Raw genomic sequence first — 18,996 nt, forward strand, 5'->3', positions numbered from 1 at the left:
AGTGATGGAACAACATTTAAAAGTTTGCTTGAATTTTTTCCGGTATTAATTAAAACAAGTACGAAGTAATGCACCGAATTTCGTCAGCTCGTTTACGAGATTTACGTCACGCGTGGAAGAGAAGACGTGCATTTTTTTTTTCTAATTTCCCGCTGTAACGAGTTTTTCCGGAATGCGGGGCAATAGGTCCCCCAGTCGGGCTCTCTATTCTAATGAAACCCGGGCAAGGTTGTCATTTTTACAACCCGCTATTTCGACTGCTCGCAACAATGTGTTAAACTTCGTACCAACCAACATTCCAGAAATTATTGCTCGTATTTCTAAGCCCGACAAAGTTCTTTGTCACGTGTTCAGAAACGCACGATGGGCAACTTAAAATCGTTGCAGGTATTAGTATTGTCCCTTAAAATGAAAGAATATCCTACTTTTTTGGAAGGCTATTCTAATCACAATCGTTTGAGGTGATGTTTCGCAAAAAAAAGAAATGTCTATTGGGAAAAAAAAGGAGAATGGAATGCGGAACGCGATGGGCAATCATTTTCCGTCTCCGTGGCACTAACAAGGCAGGATAAACAAAACCTTAAACAATGTGCCCGGGATCATGCTGAAGGATGTACGCATTACTTCACATTACGAGCAGGAAACAACATAAGCTTGTGTTTATGATCGGTCTATTCTTCGCCCAGAGGACCCGTGTGTGGTGGCCGTGTCGGAAGCAACTGTGGCCTTGAGCATTGCTGCCGGCGAATAATGTTCCCGGACCCAGCGTTCACATCCTGCTGCTATATATCGTCTGATTTACGACATTAAAAATTCCACCATCGCCCTGCCCTCACTTGCATTACAGGAAGCGAGGGAGCGTGTCGGAGCGAGGGTTTTTAAACAAACAAATAAATAGCGCCACATTTCGCACTCCAACTTTCCGATTCGGTCTCAAGCCTTGAACGGTCTCTCCAGAACGCGTTGCTTTAATTTCCGCCTGAACAAGCCAACTTGAAGCCGGAAGAAGCAAGAGCTTTTCTTCTTCTTTGTTCTTTCGTCGCCTTTTGGATGAAGAACGTTGCTAAACCCATTTCACAGGGGGTTGCGCACTCGCCTTGCGCTGATAAGTTGATGAAGACTTTCGAGAAATAATAAATCCAGCCAGCACGGGGCAAAAGATCAACAACCGATTCGGTTTCAATGGGGCTTCCTTTTCGTCTGGACGTGAACGGGTACAGAGATGTCCTTTCGGCGGAAAGCGGGAATGACTCGGCAGAGGACATTGACTAATGAAGCTTCCTATTCTTCACCTCGACAAAAGAGTTTACTGTTCGCGCATCCTTTGTCTCCCGTCTGCTGTCTCCCTCCCTGTTCTAAAAGCTTAATACAAAATGGCAGCAAAAACAAACCAAATCAAGTGCATCTGCGACGGATGATGCTGCTTCCCGATGGGAACGGGTGGCTGGATTTTTCAAACCTTCTTCACCTCTCGTCATCGCCAGAGCTCGTCGGCGGTGTTGTGGGATGGGTCGGTACAAAAGAAAAGCCGATTTTCCATTTATTCCGCACTCTCCTTGCGCCTTACAACCGCGCGGCATGAAATGGGCATTCTCCGCTTCAGCTCCGGCTCTCGTTTTCGTCTGCTTCTAATCTCGGAGCCGTTCAAGTCAAGCATTATCAGCGAACCGGTAAAAAATGTTCCACGCCCACACGCAACCGGGGCGATGGTTTCCTTCCCTCGCACATCCTTTTATCGTAACAGACACGTAAGTGAACCTTTATGATTCGAAAAAAGGCTAGTTACACAAGCACAATGGTAGTTCTGATAAGGACGTCTCCAGTGGTGATGTGAGCGAGCACTTTTTCTCCATGTGATCGTCGCAGTAGCCGCTTTCTAAGCCCACTTGAACAATGTTCGTATCATCGGCTTCTTGCCGAACCCCGCGAAGAAAATCCCCTTCCTGAAGGAAAAATTTCCACTGGTTCTCTCTGTGCCTTTGTGCAAAAGTTTGACGCTCTTCCGATTGTCCTTTTATTCGCTCCGTTTCGCTACAACGCCACTCGCGAAACAAACACAGCTGGCACATACAGCGGCTTTTTCCGAGACGAAGTTTTTCCCGCCAGTCGACGTCTTGGCGTTGTGATGACTCCTTCCTCCCTGCGGGCATGCACTTGTTCGTCACGCGAAACAACAATTCAAGCGACATGGGGAGAAGTTCCAGGAAAATTTCATTCTAAATTAGGCGAGAGCTCGCACAAACCAAAAGAAAGTTCAATGCACAATCGACGTGAATTAATTTACCACGTTTGGGGGTAAAAAAAAAAACGGTTGATGCGAAATTTACCGAAATAAAAAAACCTCAACTACACACAGTACGTAGTATTGCCCGTTCAAAACATCCACTACATTTACTTTTGCCTAGATTGAGTATTTTTTTTACAACTTTTATTCCTGCTTATCGAAGCTAGACACATAGCGTGTTCAAAAGCTTTTTAGATTTTCTCCAACCCCCATCAGAAGCGGCAAGGCGTCTCCATTGGGACGAGGCATTTGTTACACACGGGGGGTTACGTCACGATTATATGCGATGGCAGTAGAGATAAGACAATAAAACGAAACAACTTAACTTCTAATCGTTCGAGATTAGTTTCCCCAGCAGGGAGCGGTGTCAGGGGAGCATAAAATGCGTGCTAACATTTCGTTACATCACAAAATGCGGTTCTGGATTAAATTCCTAGCGTAACATTGAATTAAAAATGGGCTAACGTTGATTCAGCGGCGCATTGAAGAGTCCTTTTTCTTTTACATTTCGCGCAACATTACCTCGCGACAAACGAGCACTGGCACTGTTGTAATTCCTGGCACGTTATTGACGTTGTCCCCGCCAATTCATCATCCTGACCGCGGGCGTCTTATAAAATGCGCGGTTCAATGACTTGTACGACACAAGGATCAGCTGAGGCCCACCCTAGAGTGTGTGTGCCCGCAGGGAGAAGTGAAATTACGGCGTCCTTTCATGATTTCGCACAACACGCACGCGATCCGTTACGAGGACGCCTGCTGCCCTCCATTTACACGCCAGATAGGCAGGGGATGGCACGGGGAAGGAGGGGGGAGGGGCATCGGGGACGACGGCGGAAATGTGCGACCAGGGAAAAGGCACCACATAAACATAAACAAATTGATCTTGAATTGAAACTACGTGCCCATGGGAACCGCGGGGCCACGGAAAGCTCTGGCCGAGGGAAACACGCAGGACCAAGGCGGGCGGCTATCGTCCTTACGGGTGCCAATGGCTGCCCTTTGCATGCGACGGCATTAGTGTCCACAAGGCTGCGGGCAGCAGGAGAGCATGGGAACACCCCCCGAGTAGATTAGCTTTTCGTGACCACACTTCGGTGCTTTTCCCGTGCTGTGGGAATCGACGTGGAAAAGCGAAAGGACGACGCGCACGGCACAGCGATTGAAGGAAAAAAAAGCTACAGAAAAAAACGCCAACCAAACACACACACACACACATACACACACACACAGTAGGATAAAATGGCTCCAAAATGAAACGATTACGAGACGAAGCGCGACGGAGCGACGGTTGCTTTCCCTCCTCCCAAGGGACGATGTTAAGCAATGTTTCAACCTGGGAACGCTGGGTTGGGGAATTTCCCGGGGCTTTCCAACGCCCGGCGGGGGTCTCTCCATCATGTGCACGCAATCCACGATTGAGACTGGTGGTGGAGGATGGTGCGTCCTCGACGTTCCCGCTCATTAATGCCGAATGGGGCGGATAGTAAGTGAAAGTGTGTCGTGATTTGGCTCCATTGATTTTGCCGGGTGTGCGTGAAATAACATTCCCCGGGACATGCGAGCGACTTTTCCGGGCATTTCCCCCGCGCGGGCGCGTGGTGAAGGAAAAACTCCCTTTCGCAGGAGCGCATTCGTAAGAGCCATGCAAAGAGGGCCAATTATGCTTCGGCCGGGCAGTATCAAACGCGGGACAGTTGATGTCTTTTTTCTGCGTTTAATGTCTGCAAAAATAATTCAATTGTTCGATTTGGGGAAATCTTCCGACATGCGAAATGGGTTTACATTCAATAAACGATTCATTACGAGTAATTGATTTCCATTGGAAAACATACAATTTCCCGCGCGTAGATTCGAATCACCATCACTCTCGCCTAACGGGAGTCGCCCTACCTGCTGTTCAGGGCAAAAATCAAATTTGATTAACATTTCGACGAAATCACTGGACCACTGTGTCCCGCGATAGTGGGAAATGCAAAATAATCAGAAATAATGTAAATGTGATGCATTTCACCTCCCGATAATTGCGCATTGCGGAAGCCTCTGTTCGCCAGCAACAACGTTCGCAGTAAGGACACAATTGAGGGCGCCGGAAATATGACACCGCCGCGTTCATGTTCATTATTATCGCTTTATTCGCGTTCGTTCGCAAATTTGTAGCACCGGTTCTATCGAACGCAAAATTTTATTGCATCAAATATTGTGCGGCGGCTTAAAATATAAAAATAAACAAGCCACATTTTCGGAACCCTTTTTCCGCTCGGCAATTACTTACCCAGGGAGGAACATTACACCTGATTATCGCCCCCTTCGTTTGATGATGTCATCGCCCGGTGGAACCGTATGCTCGACGCCCACACCGGCGGCAGTTTAAGCCGTTTAATTTTCATCCTCTTAAATTATTCATGCCATCCTCTAACCAGGCCCATGAAACCCATGGGTTCTTTTGGAAACAAAACGATACGAATACGCTCGACAGCGACATCATCTCCAACACGAAATTGCGGCGAGTTTCTCGGTCGTGTTGAAGAACAGAAAACAAACTCGACGAAATCACACAAGAAATCATTTTAAAAAAGCCCTTTAAAAATGAATCCTTCTCGGAACGTAACTGCTACGACCGAACAACGAACGAGAGCACCGTCTAAATGAATCGTGTGCTCTTCTCTGACCCGTGTGGTTCTTCCAAGATTTTACAGCTCCTTTTGCAATTGCTCAAGTTTCAAGAAAGAGAACAAGCAAAGCATCCATCGTTTTGCCTGCTTAAGTGGCAAAAATGCAAAACGAGCTAAGGGTTAGGCCGGGAGACTATAAAGGAAGACTTTTGTGGCCCGAAATGACCGCGTTTTGATGCGTATCGGCGAAGGGCCGTAGATTAGTCGGCAGATTTCGCTTTTGCAGAGTTGATAACTTTGACAGTGCGAATGTTTCTGCTACTGCTGCTGCTGCTGCTGCTGCTACGGATGCTGAGTTTGCGGAGCCGTCGAAGTATGCAAAAATAAAACCAAAACCGTGAATAAAACCATCATTCAAAGCAACAACCTCGCCTCGAGGACACGCCGCCTCCGTCTTTTTACGACACAAATACGCCAACGGCGGCTTCGTCCTTAGCGCGCTCACTCTAATTGGGCCGATTGGACACAACTTGGAGGGCTCCATGCAACAGGCCACACACCTCGTGCTTCTCCTCAATTGGACACCTTTTTTTTTCTTCTTGTTCGTTCAAAGTAAAAAGCATTCATCAGCAAAGATTACTTTCGACAGCAGCGAAGCAGCATTATTAATCCTTCCATTACTGGTGAACATGCGCAGAAGCGTAACATGTGATCCGTGTGGCTGTCGTCGTCGTCGTCGTCGTCACTGGTTACGTGTTCGTTCGGACGTGAGTAAAAAATTAAAACCCAACCCTCCGTTACCTTTTCCAAGCCCCGTTTTTCTTCGAGTGGAATTGCAACTTTTCTGTGTTGCCCAGTGCACGGTTGAATGCAGGCAGACGTCTTCACTGTGTCGATGTGACGCACCAGCGGAATGGTAATGTGACAGATTTGATGCATACCATCACATATCGTTGGGATGGAGAAAAAAAAGGAAAATCGCAAGCAACAGGATTCGTGTCCGCAGTCCGGAACGATGTGGGACGCTTGAGAGTGCAACATTTTCCGTTGCGTGTCCTTGCGAAGCGTTATATCTTTACTAACTAATATCGATTCATCAGAATGGGGCTACTAAATTCAAGCAGAAGACCATCGTCGAACTAGCTCGCTCTGTCGATGAAAGGGGTTCGGGATAATTTTGCCAAACTGTCGAAACCATAGAAAAGGTGGTCGTATAGGTGAGGTGAGAGAACCGAGTGGTTGACAGTTTCCAGGCAACCACTACTCTCGGTCTCTGCACCTGCTGGTTGGGAAATCTTTTTACGAAAGGTAAGACCCAGGACCGCAAATTAAGACCCACTGCCTTTTCGAAGGGCAGCAGCAGCAGTAGACGACGACGACGACCCATCGTTCACCGTGACCGCACTCTATTTTAAACATTTTAATGCGCCCTCCAGTTGTGTTCGTTTACCGGGTCGTGTTTTGTACGGTGCCAGGATCGATAAGTGGGCATAAAATTGGTTATAAATAAGCTTTTACTACTGCACGGTGGGCTGATAAACGCCTTCCCTAATGAACGTCGCTGCCCATCGAAAGAAGTGCGATAAAAAAACGACCGTAGGCAAGAGCAGCTAGTGCCAAATTACACTATTCATTTGTGTTTTGTTTGTGTCCTTTTTTTCCCCTCGCCTATACCAAGCACGTAGGAGACTCACGCTCGAAGGACTCGACCCGGAGGCCGGAAATGAAATTAAACATTCACTGCGCATACACTGCTCTACCTCGCGGTGGAGAACGTGCCGTTCGTGCTTGAAAACTATCTCCTCGTTTGGCTGGCTACGTCGTTCTGATTCTGTTTCGAAAGCGATAGCCAGTGGAATTGACTAGTTTTCCTTCCACTGGCACACGGCGCTACGGCCTTATGCTTCTGTTTCGGACCGGTCCGCTCATCAAGTGTGCCGCATTTTCCCGTGCCGTCCGAAAGGGGTTTTGATTTGCTCGCCCACTCACCACCCGCTGCCGTAATGAGGGTCGTATTTTTCCGGAAACTTTCCGGCGCGTAGTCTCCTTTTTCTTCTCTCTCTCTCTCTCTCTCTTTCTGCTGCTCCAGTCGGTAGCATTTATCGACCCACTCTGCTGCCCACACGCCCCACAGTGTCAGCTGCAATTGCATTCGCTTTTTGTTGCTCATAAAACACTCCAAAACGCGAACAGTGGCACTTGTTTTCGGTGAGCAGAGATAAGTGAATATTGCACCGAACTGTGAAACGGCGCGAAGGGCTAATTTTACCCAATGTTTACGCGGGTATTCTGTTCCGCGGTCTCCCTCACTCTCTTTCTCGCGTTTCTTCTTGCGATGCCCTTGCCAAGCAGAAACGGACGGGCAGGTTTGACATGTTTATAATTGCATTCCGCGCCCGTCATTCGACGCGCACTTCGACACTCACCAAAGTGACCGAAAGGGTCCGCGCGGCCGAGTGAAGGATGATGAACGTTTGCCAACACGGTTTCATTGCCGTGTGCTCAGCTCAAGCAACTGTGGCCTGTGAACAGGAGGGTAGGGTAGTAGGTAGCTGGGTAAACCTGCACTCTGCGCCAGAATTCGGCCAGCCGCCATGGGCGCTGCCAAAGGATAGAAATAAATCCTGCCCTACATTGTTCTATCGCCAGTGACAACGGCAATGACAACTCCGCACGAGGCGCTCGAATCGCTCCCTATACACGTGGAGCGCGGTGCCGCTGGGAGGATACACACACACACACATACACACAGCCCTTTTCCGCATGAAAAATTCTATTATCCTCGGTAAAAGCCACTGAAAGCGAGCGATTTCGTTCCCATTCTTCGTGGCAGCTCCAAAACGAGTCAATGTTGCTGCTGCCGGTTATGAAATCGATCAAACTTTATCGATCGATGTTCCCCCGGGGAGGAAGCGCACTGTCGTGACTTCAATAAAGCATATTTGATTATCCATGCGAGTTAGTAGTTAGGCGCTTGTCTAGAGTCCCCTAGGCCGTGTAGGGAAGGATCTACGACCCTATTAAACGACATCGTAAAAGACCGCCCCCCGAGTGTCCCTGTAGCTATGTTCGCCGTTGGACAAATATAATCGGTGCCAAGACAAAACAAAATCATTGCCTACAAAAGAACGTGTACAGCAGGGTTCAATAAAAGCTTGTAACACTAGCCGGCGGAAGATTTAGCCGTCCATCGACGATCCCGAGACATGCCCGCGGCACGAACGATGGATCGTCCATTGATTTTGCTGAGAGCTACACGAAAAGGTGTCCGGTGGCGGAGGATTCAAAAATAGAGCCAACGCCGTAACCTGGCCACGGACGAGTCTATCTATAACCTGCTCCCTCTCCGGTGCTGATGGTCCGGAGCAAATTTTGCGGAAAGTATAGATATATGGTATAGGTGGGCAAAGTAAGGTGCGAGAGAGAGAGAGAGAGAGAGAGAGAGAGATAGCAGAAAAACAAAAAAAACGCCACCCAACGGCCACCCGATCCATTTGGTTATTACTCGACAATATTTTCCCTCACCCAACCGGCGAGAAATGCAAGCGAGTTGATGGCGTTTGTGGAGTTCATTGGTTAGATGGGGGGGTTGGTTTTGGGTGTGCTTTTTTGAACCACTGCCAAGTTGACAGGAGACGACGTGGCCACCTTTCCGTCCGGGATCGGGAAAACCACGGCACAAGTATACCAACAAACCTCGAACGATTGGGTGGTTATATCACCGTTTGCCAAACCACCGAAACGTCGTCGAAGGACTTCTTGGCGCTCCTTGAACGTCGTTTGTCGACGACGACGACGACGACGACGGAGGAGGAGGAGAGCAGCAGAGTTCGCTAAAACCTGAGTAATGATTTTGGTATAAATTTACCCGAGCTCCGGACGATTCTGGTGACCCTTTGAACTAGAGACCAGCCGGGTGGGACGATGATTAGCCCCAGAGGAAGGGGGGATTAGGATGGCCGTCAAATAAATCCTCGAGCGCGCGTAAAACGCGCTCCCATTGCCTTATGATTTATGACTGCACTCGAAATGGCCCGATTGCCCGGGCGACTTTTCGCCGGTTGTGTTTCGATCGAATTTTATAATTCGAGCGAACGAAAAAACACCGGCAGAGCGCAGCGGAGGACAGGAGTTGGTGGGGGCGGGTGAAATACATCCAAGAATGTCGGCGACACACAATTCCAACACGGGTTCCGCCCCACACACACACACACGTGGTGAGGAACGGGAATAGACGAGCGGTTAGGTAGGGTAAAATATATAAATGAAAATGCCAGGACCTCGCACACGTGCACAACAATGTGGGGCCGCCACATGCCGATGCTCCCTTCGGGAAAACCGGTTCCAAGGAAAAGCCGGTTTGCCCCGCACAAAGTGGCTCAATGGAGCAGCTTCTCGAAAATACAAAAAAAAAGAGAAAAAAAACCTCCACCCACAGTGTGACACCGGATTAAGGAGCGTGGTTCAAGGAATGAAGCAAGAAAAAAAACGTAGCGATCCTCCGTCGGAGCCTGGGCTGGTGGGGCGACACACACACACACACACGATAGAAGGCGGCTGTGTGACAGGACGAAATTCCATTTGTGCTCGGTGTGTTTCGCAATGTCGTCGTCTTCCCACCACCATAACGCGCTGGAAGGACGAAAGCGCGCTTTTTCCAGTGGCACTGCGCTGTTATCGCATCCTTGGTGTGTTGTTGATGGTGAGCATACCGGGCCGGGGCCGGTGTAGGTGGTGCGGCAGAAGTCACCGACACTGGAAAATGTATCGGTTGAAAAACGCACCCAGTGGAGACGAGAAAGAGAGCGAGAGAGAGAGAGCTGTGCAATGAAAGCAGTCCTTTGCAAGACGACGCCCGGACACGGAACAAGGGGATTCGCACTCCGTTTCACAGTCAATTTTCCACAAATGATCTTGTTCTGATTTGACAGACGGTCTGGTCTTGGCTCTTTCTTTCCTCCCGGCGAACGCTTCCGACCCGAAACGGGTCCTCTCTAGGGAACCAACGAACGAAACACACGTCGCCTGCTGCAGGTGACATATGAACCGAACCTAATCCTTAGGTCGTAGCGCCCACACCACCACCGTCGGCACATGATGATGATGATGATGGAGTTATGAAGAAACGCACTCAAAAACAAAAACAACACTGCCCCTGTGCGTGTCCTTGACGGGTTTTGGGGCATTGCTTTCCCAGCGTGGACGTGGAAAGGACGCACAATCTGTGACTCAAACGCGCGGGGAGCATTCTCGTTCTGTGCTCTGGGTGTAATGGAGCGCAGCAAATTGATCGCTGGCGAGGAGAACCGATTTTTCAACGGCACCGTGTGAGGGTAGCAACATTAACCGCCTCACGCTCATCGATGTGTGGGACGGAACCAAAAAGGACCATCGATTTTATGCAGACGCCATCGATGCTGCACGAGTTTTTCACACATTTCTCGAGATTCCGGGAAGCAATGTCCTTAAACGGGTCCTACTCCTGTTGTGCTAAACACACACACACATGATAAAGCCAAGACACATTCTGGAAAAATGGCTAGCTGTGGTATGGTGCTTCCGAAGATAAGCTGTGAATTGAATTCGACGGCGAAATGGAGCATCCAACGATGGTCAAAGAGCCCGCAGATAGGAGCATCACCACCGAGCAGCAGCAGCAGCAGGAAAAAAAAGCCGTGCGGCAGTAATTCGACACCTGCCGGAAGCCAAACCACAGGACGTGCCGTTCAAGCGGACACAGCCAGTCTAGCGTTTGCTCGCTTGATTAATTGGCGTAAACCGATCCGATTAATCGATCGGAAGAATCCGTACGAGCAAGCAGCAGCACAGCCTTGCTCTCGTCGGCTAGCCGGCTTCCCAGCGAACGCACACCTCGAACGGAAATGGTAATTCCATCCGATTTCGTCCTGCAAGCACGGCCAAAGCGCGTTGGTTCGAATTTCCTGTGGACTCTCGCGCCCGTCGGTTTCATTCTGTGTGACGAAGCGAGCGAATCGTTGGAAAAATGGAAAGCAGCCTTCTGCTGGGCAAAAAGGCTCGTGACGGGTGTGACGCTGTCTCGCAAAGATGACGGCGTGACAATGTCGCTAATCCTTAAACCAGCTGACGGAGATGGTCCTGGGAACCGGGATGGTGACTTCGTTGCTGACCTGAAATGCCCCGTGTGTCAGCCCACAAGTACAAGCGCGAGTCTGCTCCCGGGGTGGCTCCACAAACATAAAAGAGAACCCTCGCGGGACACTCTGAAACAGCCTGCGGTGGAACCGCGCCCGATGACACCGCTGCCGTTGTATTTATAGACCTCCGGTGAGGAGACCCTACAAAAGCACATCCTGCCAACCAGCCTACGACCTCCTGTGTAAGCGCACACACACACACACGTAGGAACACACTGACGGATGTGTGGAGTTAGGCTGGAAGATTGGTTTTTACCACCTCCGCATAGTCGAACGATAATCGGCTAATGGAAGCTTGCCAACTGCAGACACTCTACTCCTGCTGCTCGCTGACGGACGGGATGTAACCCCTAATGGGGTGTTGTGCAGGGTAGTTGCAAAGAGGAGGGGGGGGGGGGGAAACAAACACATACACACACACAGCCACACACTAATACCTTTCAGTAGACCAAACCGGCTGTAGATTGTGGGTTCTAAGGGCTGGGAAAAAAACCACCCACCCATCCGTATCCGTGTACCTCCGTTGCCCCCTGTGCCTGGTCCTGGTGCACTTTGGAAAAACTTCAACGCCCCCGCGCCACCGACTTCACCTTTAATTCTGTCAGCTCCGGTGTGCACCGGTAATTAAATTTTCGCTTACATTCGTCTCCCATCGCCGGTCGCCGCCAGCCAACGTGCTGCTCCTTCTTCCTGCTGCTAGAGCGAGAAAATGCCCCCCGAGGAAAAGCTGGCAGGGGTTTTTCCCGCCCGTTGACAATGACGAGAGTCATCCCCGCGTTCGCCCGCCCAGTGTGCGCCAGAGGCCTCTTGAAAAACGACGACGACGACGACGACGACGACTTTGGGTACGCTTCCGTGAACCACTCGCCGCCGCATGGCCTGATTGCTTGTGGCTTGTTAGGTTCACGATGGGTCTTTTGCAGGAAGAAGGCGAAACAGCTAGGAGAAGTACGAGGAGCACCCGCACACACACACACACGGCACGGTTGGTGTGTTATATGGAAAATAATAATCCAATTTAAAGCAGAACCACATCGACGACGAGGTGCACGCCGTCGTTCTTATCGGACTCGGGGTGCGCGCGTTGTGCCAGTTTTGTCTTCGCAGGACTGTCCTTTTTCCCCGGAATTAAGTTACCCAATCAGTGGGCGCGGTTAGTGCGAAGGAAACACGACCCAGCAGCTTTGTAGGGTTTCCGGGCTCCCTCGCAAGGGTCACCGTTTAACCGTGGAGCGGTTGCTGCGGTGGAGCGGTTTGGTGTAGAAGGAAGCACTCACACACACACACACACTTGTGGGTTTTCGCACACGTCACGAAACGTGTCACCGGTGGTGCGCGATGGTGAAAGAAGACTCGCGGACAATGGGTGCATTTTCGTAGGAAAATGATTTAAAATGGAGCAAACCTGCCCTCGTGCCCCAGGGACATTCAGGGAATAATGCGGTTTAATCTCGTAAAAGAAGAACGACGAGCGAATGCATTGAAGCGGCCCGTGGGTCCTGCTTGCCTGCTTTAAGCCCAAGGCACACAAGGCCGGCCATTATTATTGCGATTAAGCCCCGATCGGAAAATATCGATCACATGTACGCTGGTGCTGGTGGATGTTTCCTTTTTTACAAACCCCACATGAAAGGACTTCCCGTCTGAGGTGAGAGTGGAAGGTTCGCGCTACGCTCACCGACAAAAAGAGGACGATCGATTTGTGTGATTTCACGCACGCACACACACACACATGGCCTCACCTTTGGATAACCGGCGGCATCGTTTAAGCCGGAATGAAAATGTAAACCGAAACTGAACGATCGACAAACCACGAATATCCTGGGGGGGTGGGTTTTTCCAGCGCTGTCAGCGAAAGATATCGGCGGTCCCATGCCCCATCGAGCCCTTTTTTTTTAGACCCTTTCAGCCCTTTCCCGCTCTGCTGTGTCATGCTGCTGCTCGCGATCTGTTCGATGTTCAATTTTTATTGCATTTCACGACCGACCACCAGCAGGCACGATTGAACGAATTGGGGGGGGGGGGGGCTGGTGGTTGGTTGATGGGTCGCCGTCGTTATTTTCCCATCTTTGTTTCATCCTGCTTATCCCCCCACCGTTTGCCCGTATCCCCATTGGGTACCGTTTCGTTTCGTATTCACTTTTTCGATTGCGATTGACATGCGACGGTTAGCAGAGGCACGGTCATCATCTCCACACGCGGCCAGGCCAGGGAAGGCCGAATTTTCGCGTGAATAATTCTTCGCTGCACAACCCGAGAGAACCGAGCCTGGCGAGTAAGTGGAGGAGAGAAATGATACAAGTGTTGTTACAAAAAAAAAAGAGGCTACCAACTCTCTCCTAAAAAACCACCCCCCAACTGGGACTGGGGTTCGCTCAACGGGCCACATGTCAAAAGCTAACGGTCGGAAACATGTATTCCACCACGTCAGGGTGGGTGGTGTAGGTGTAGGTGTGAGGGGAGGATCAGAATTTATTTATTTGTTTTAGTCCGATAAACAAACTTCCCCATTCCTAACCACGTGAAATGGTGCCAACGTCATTTCGCTGGCCCTACAAAGAGCGATGGGACGACGCAAAGGACATATGCATACATTGGTTAAAATTGAGGTTGGCGTTGAATTTTGATGGCATCTCGTCTCCAACGCATTTTTCCCCCGTGAAGGATATATCGAATGGATGGAAAAAAAATCCCTCCCGCACAACACGTATCTCAAAACAAATGCCAATGGCCAATGGTGGTCGATTCGTAGGCTTGTTTTTTTTTTGGTTTCGTTTTGCAATTTCGTGCCGCGAGTCGGTTATTGATTGCGAAGGGCAATAGGGTGCCATGAGGCGGATCATGTACGGTGGGGTGGATGGGACAAAGGACCCTCCTTGGCCCCATTTAATGCGAAAACGATGACTCTCCGTTGCCTTAAATCGCCAAATCCGATTTAATACCGAGCGCGAGAACCATGCCCATCGCGCGCGCAAGGATGTTTCGCCGTTTTTCGCGAGCACTTCCACACACACACACACACACACACACACACACACACACACACACACACACACACACACACACACACACACACACACACACACAGCGAGACACGTCAAAGCGTCAACACAACACAGTTGAGCCGATTTTCGCTGACAATTGGATCAGAGGCCTTTTGCCCGGACAAGGATGCCCGGGATCGTGTGTGTTGGTGTGCCCCCAACCCGCGTGCGGTTTTTCGCTCGGTTTTTGGTACGCTTTATTGGCGCGCGTAACGCCAAAGCTCACTAAAGGTTTGTCATGGCATGTATTTTTTATGCCGCCTGGTGAAATGTGCGCGCCAGGTATTTGTATGGCTTTGCGTGACCGTAAACCAAACGTAGGACGAGTGTGTCCCTTGCGAGCCTTGCCTCCTTCCGTTGACATTTATGCTGATGTAACGCGTGCGACGACACAAGCGGGAGGAGGAATTCTTCATGCCCATCCACTATGCCCAGGCCCGTTGGTGGTCACGTTGCAATCTCCCCACTGTGGTGAAGCTGTTATGCAAAGGAAGAGTAGCCGATAGTAGAAGTAGTAGTAGTAGTTCACCGGAACCGGATTTAGATGCTATTGTTCATTTGCAAGCAATCGGAGAGTCACGCGAATGCTTCCTGCCCGAAAGATTATCGCAGCTAATGATTAACCACGCGGCATCTCTTTCTCTCTCTGGCTGTTTTGCAGATCTTCGTGTTCAATGACAAGTACGAGCCCAACCCGGAGCTGAAGGAGGCCCTCAGCTATCGCGAGGAGTACAACAAGCAGACAAAGTAAGCGGTGAAAGATGCCACGCTTCAAAGGGACGCGGCATTGCTGGCATAGTGCAGGAAATAGTAGAACACAACTAATCGATCCCGTGGCCTGCGGGAGTGTGCCGAAACCGTGGTATGTGCGGTTCGGAATGAGTAGAAATTAATGTAGAACCATTTGAAGCTTTCGCATAGCAGCACTAAACCAGCAGATTCCTCTCGGGGAATGTTTGCATCAGAGGCTTGTTACTCGCGCTATTATACTCGGTGTCTATCAATATCGTGCAGAAATAAATGCAAATCGATGTTTCATTCCGCAATCGTGTTTCGTGTTCGCCTGTTTGTCTCGAATGAAGGGAAGAAAAAAGAGCAACCACTTCCAACGACATCCTCTCTCTCTCTCTATCGCTTGAAGGCTACTCGCCGCGTTGGCTGTCATTGCAAATTGAATGAATTAATCGATTGATGCAAACACAACACACAGAGAGAAGATGCTCCCTTTTGATTGAAGTTCCAGCTGTGCTAGCACGCCTGTTAACCGGTCTATCAGCCTATCAGCCTATGCTCTTCCCCCGGGTGGGCACAAACAACGGACTCGATTGTGCAATACCATCGGCAAAGCCACCCCACTCGGTGGCGGCAGTCCAGCTGGCGGAAGTGCTCACCCATCGACCGGGTGTATGATTTAATCCGTAGGGTATGCGAACGCAGAGCCACCCGTCGAGCCACTGGTGGTCGTGGTGCGTGCGTCTCTTAAGCCCTCGCAGATCGATTAAAACCGCCACGCCGGCGATGACGAGTGCCCGATAAGTTCAACAGATGCATCCGTCAGAGGCGTGTTTGCTGGTGGTCTATTGGGTGGTGCTTGTGGATGGGTGGCAGGATGATCTCAACTGCCCTTGCAAACGGAAGACACACTCTTCTTCGTTGGAACGGCGTCATTTGAAACCATGCAAATCTCTCACCGTTGAAGGGTTAAAAAACGGGGTTCAAGGGGTCCTTTTTGTGTGTGCCTGTTTAATTCCGCTAACATGCATCATACAACATTAAGTATTGTAGGGCGAAGAGTGTTTCGCGTCGGATCAGAACCCTACCAACACACAAAAAGCCAACTCTAAGAATCAGAAGGTATAAACAACCCCGTAGTAGCGTAGCCTTTGAGCGCGTTTGCGAGCAAAAAAACAGCAAAAAGACAAATGCACACATTTACGGTAGCTTTGCTAATCCCCGCTCGGTGCGCATCTCGCATCACGAGCATCGGCACGTTCGCTTTTGATCTTCGGAGCGAGAGGAAAACTTATGGCACAAACAAAATGAGCGAAGAGCAGCAGCAGCAGCCCGCCCGGTGAAACGTCAACCTTTCTGCGCCTGCATGTATGCAAATGAACACTCGAACAAGGAGCAGACAAAAAAGAAAACAGAGAGAAGGATCAGCAAAACTTGTACCGCATCCCGCGTTGTTTCGCTCACTAGCCAGCCGTATGTTTGTATGTATGTGTGCGTGCGTGCGTATGTATGCGGGGGATGATGGAAAGCATTGTGGTTTCATCCGTGGTTAGTGTTTTTGCCAGGCACAAGAAGAACGCGCATTTCCACCAGCGATTGCTACACACAGCCTTGCCGCCCTTGGGATGCAATAATCGAGCAAGATCGGGAGGACTCTCGACTTTTCTCCCCTCCCCTCTTCCTCCTTTCCCCCAACCTGCTTTGGGGATCGAAATACACCGCAAAAGGAGTGAGTGGGCAAAGCTATGAAGCAACAAGGAGACACAGGGGCTTTCCATCCCGATTCATTTCCCCGATTTTCCCCCCGCCGGGGCTCTCGTACGCTCTCAATCCCTCTCTTCACTTGTATACCGTGTGTTATCTCGCTACCTCTCTCTCTCTATATCTCTTTTCGTCCGCGCTCCTGACTTACCCATAAGCGGCTCCATGCAATCTATAACGAGAGAAAGAGAAGAAGGAACAAGAACAGACAAGGCTTTACAAATTTGTCTTCTTGCAAAAAAACAGGAACCACCTCCCCATCCACGGGATGCTGTGTGATAGAGAGATGTTGGGTGGGGGGTTGGGTGGGAAAGGGTTAGCCAAGGGGTTGTGTTGGGCAAGTCTAGGGCTAGGTAAGTGTGTGGTTGTTGATTCGCATACAAACGCAGTATACCGCGTGTGAGAGCAAACGATTTACAGATGGTGCGCGCTAATATTGATGTACGAATATGTAGGTATGTTTGTTTGTTTGTTGGACCGTGTGTGTATGTGTGTGGGTAAGTGTGTAGTTACTTTGTACAATCGTGTGCACGTGTGCAATTGCACACGCGAAAGGACGAGTAGTAGAACAGCTATTGCAACTAACTATAACCCACGACGTACGACGTACACCAAAGCAGTGAGAGATGGTGGCGTTTGGTCGTTCATTTTGTTAAAAAAAACACACACATCAACAAGTTGCAGTTAGTACGGTAACACGGTATTACTATATATATATCCATATGCTAAACTAAAAAAAAATGGTTTAGAATAAGAGAAAGAGGCATAAAATTAGACCGATAGACATGAACAGGCGGGCAGCAGGCAGGCAGGCAAGCAGGCAAGTGGTACGCGGACAGAACAGGCAGGCAGGCAGACAGGCAGCCAGACGGACGAAGTAAGTTCCCGTTTTACGTATTTTAACATTTTTTTTTGTTTTGTTTCTACATCAATAGCAACAAGCATCCACAACGATGAGATCAAAAGTATATATTTATCGAACCAATCAACCGAACCGCAACGAACAGCACGCACCGTTTCTCGGAAGGAAATGCGAAAACTGTTCACAAATTCGCTAAAACGATGCAGCACTTGACCCGTAAGAAAAACGTTCGCGCGATAAAGCTCTCCATGTTTCAGTGGAGGGAATTTTGCATTCCCAGTGCCGTCTCGTGAACGAATGCTATCGATCGAGACGCTCGCTCGCTTTGCTACAGGTTTCTTTTTATGCCCCGCACAGCGGAAGAAATCGGAAAGAAATTGGTCTCACTATTTATCTTAGACCCGCGCTCTAAGTGTGATTTTATCACACGCTTAGCCCCCTCCAAAATTGCCCACTTTCCTTGCTCCAACGAACGACACACACACACAGCCGCGAGAACGTGATATTTATTTATAATGCAATGTTCGTTCTCACCGATGGAAGGAGGATGGGGAGGATATATCACACGCAACACTAATAAGAATCAATTTTGACATTCACCACCGAGCACGCAATGACCATTAGCATCATGCATTGGCAGAAGCAACGGGGTGTGTGTGTGCCGCCTACTAGGTTTTTTTGGGCAGACGAAACAGCGAAGCATAGGAAGTGCGAATCCTAGTAACCACAGACCACCACCAGGCGTCCGCATTAAATAGGCAAAACGGGCGAAAACGCCCCATTTTCCGGCCGGAATAAGAGGCCAGGGCAACTTTCACACTTGTTCGATGTTTCCGTGTGTTTCGATACTTTTTTTTGTCATTTCTTTGAGATCTCACCCTCCCTCCCAAAAAGCAACTACTCACACGGCGTCGTGATAGAGAGTAGGACACGGTGTGTGTGCGCGTTGCCGGTCGTCATTAATTAAACGTTAATTGCTAACCGTGTGCGGCAGGGACTCATGCGTTGGGGGTGGGGTGGGGAGACGGTGAAGGAAAACTTTCCCACAAAAGGCCACCACCACCCTCAGCAGTGACCGATGTTGTTGCCCGTCGGGGATCGGGTGAACATTATCGCCACTTAGAACCACCCGTACGTACACGCTAGAGAAGTTGGGCAATAGAAGAAAAAACACAAAAAAGAAAAAGCATCGAAAAAGGACCACTCTAAGGTGGAGGTCCCTTTCCAGCGGTGGGGCGTTACAGCTTCTCGTGGGAAGGAGCGAAAGTTTTGCTGCTTGCGATTAAATAATGATGCCCCCACCCGTGCAAACGCCACGAAAAAGGATTTTTTCCCGGACACATCCTTCGCACCAGGCAGGCAGGCACAGGCAGGCAGAACCACCACGCGGGCGTAACGAAACGACGTGCCGTGGATCGAAAAGCTGGCCCCCGCCTAATGATGATGGGAAGGCATTTTCGCAAACGAACCCCAAAACCGGGGGCTCATCGAAATGGAAAAAGAAGGCTTCGGGTGTGGAAGA

General features: G+C 49.8%; 2 protein-coding genes across 2 annotated transcripts in view; one reads left to right on the top strand and one right to left on the bottom strand.

Moving 5' to 3' along the window:
• Positions 1 to 14,870, top strand: part of LOC128731218 (uncharacterized) — a 44,800-nt gene extending 29,930 nt beyond the window's left edge. Inside the window, exon 5 of the mRNA XM_053824323.1 lies at positions 14,781 to 14,870. Within this exon, the coding sequence (XP_053680298.1) occupies positions 14,781 to 14,870 (90 nt within the window). The remainder of the gene's footprint in view (positions 1 to 14,780) is intronic.
• Positions 1 to 18,996, bottom strand: part of LOC128731215 (RNA-binding protein Musashi homolog 1) — a 73,734-nt gene that overhangs the window by 17,301 nt on the left and 37,437 nt on the right. The window contains exon 3 of the mRNA XM_053824321.1: positions 16,764 to 16,784. Within this exon, the coding sequence (XP_053680296.1) occupies positions 16,764 to 16,784 (21 nt within the window). The remainder of the gene's footprint in view (positions 1 to 16,763; positions 16,785 to 18,996) is intronic.

Source organism: Anopheles nili, chromosome 2 (assembly GCF_943737925.1).
Source record: "Anopheles nili chromosome 2, idAnoNiliSN_F5_01, whole genome shotgun sequence".
NCBI lineage: Eukaryota > Metazoa > Arthropoda > Insecta > Diptera > Culicidae > Anopheles > Anopheles nili.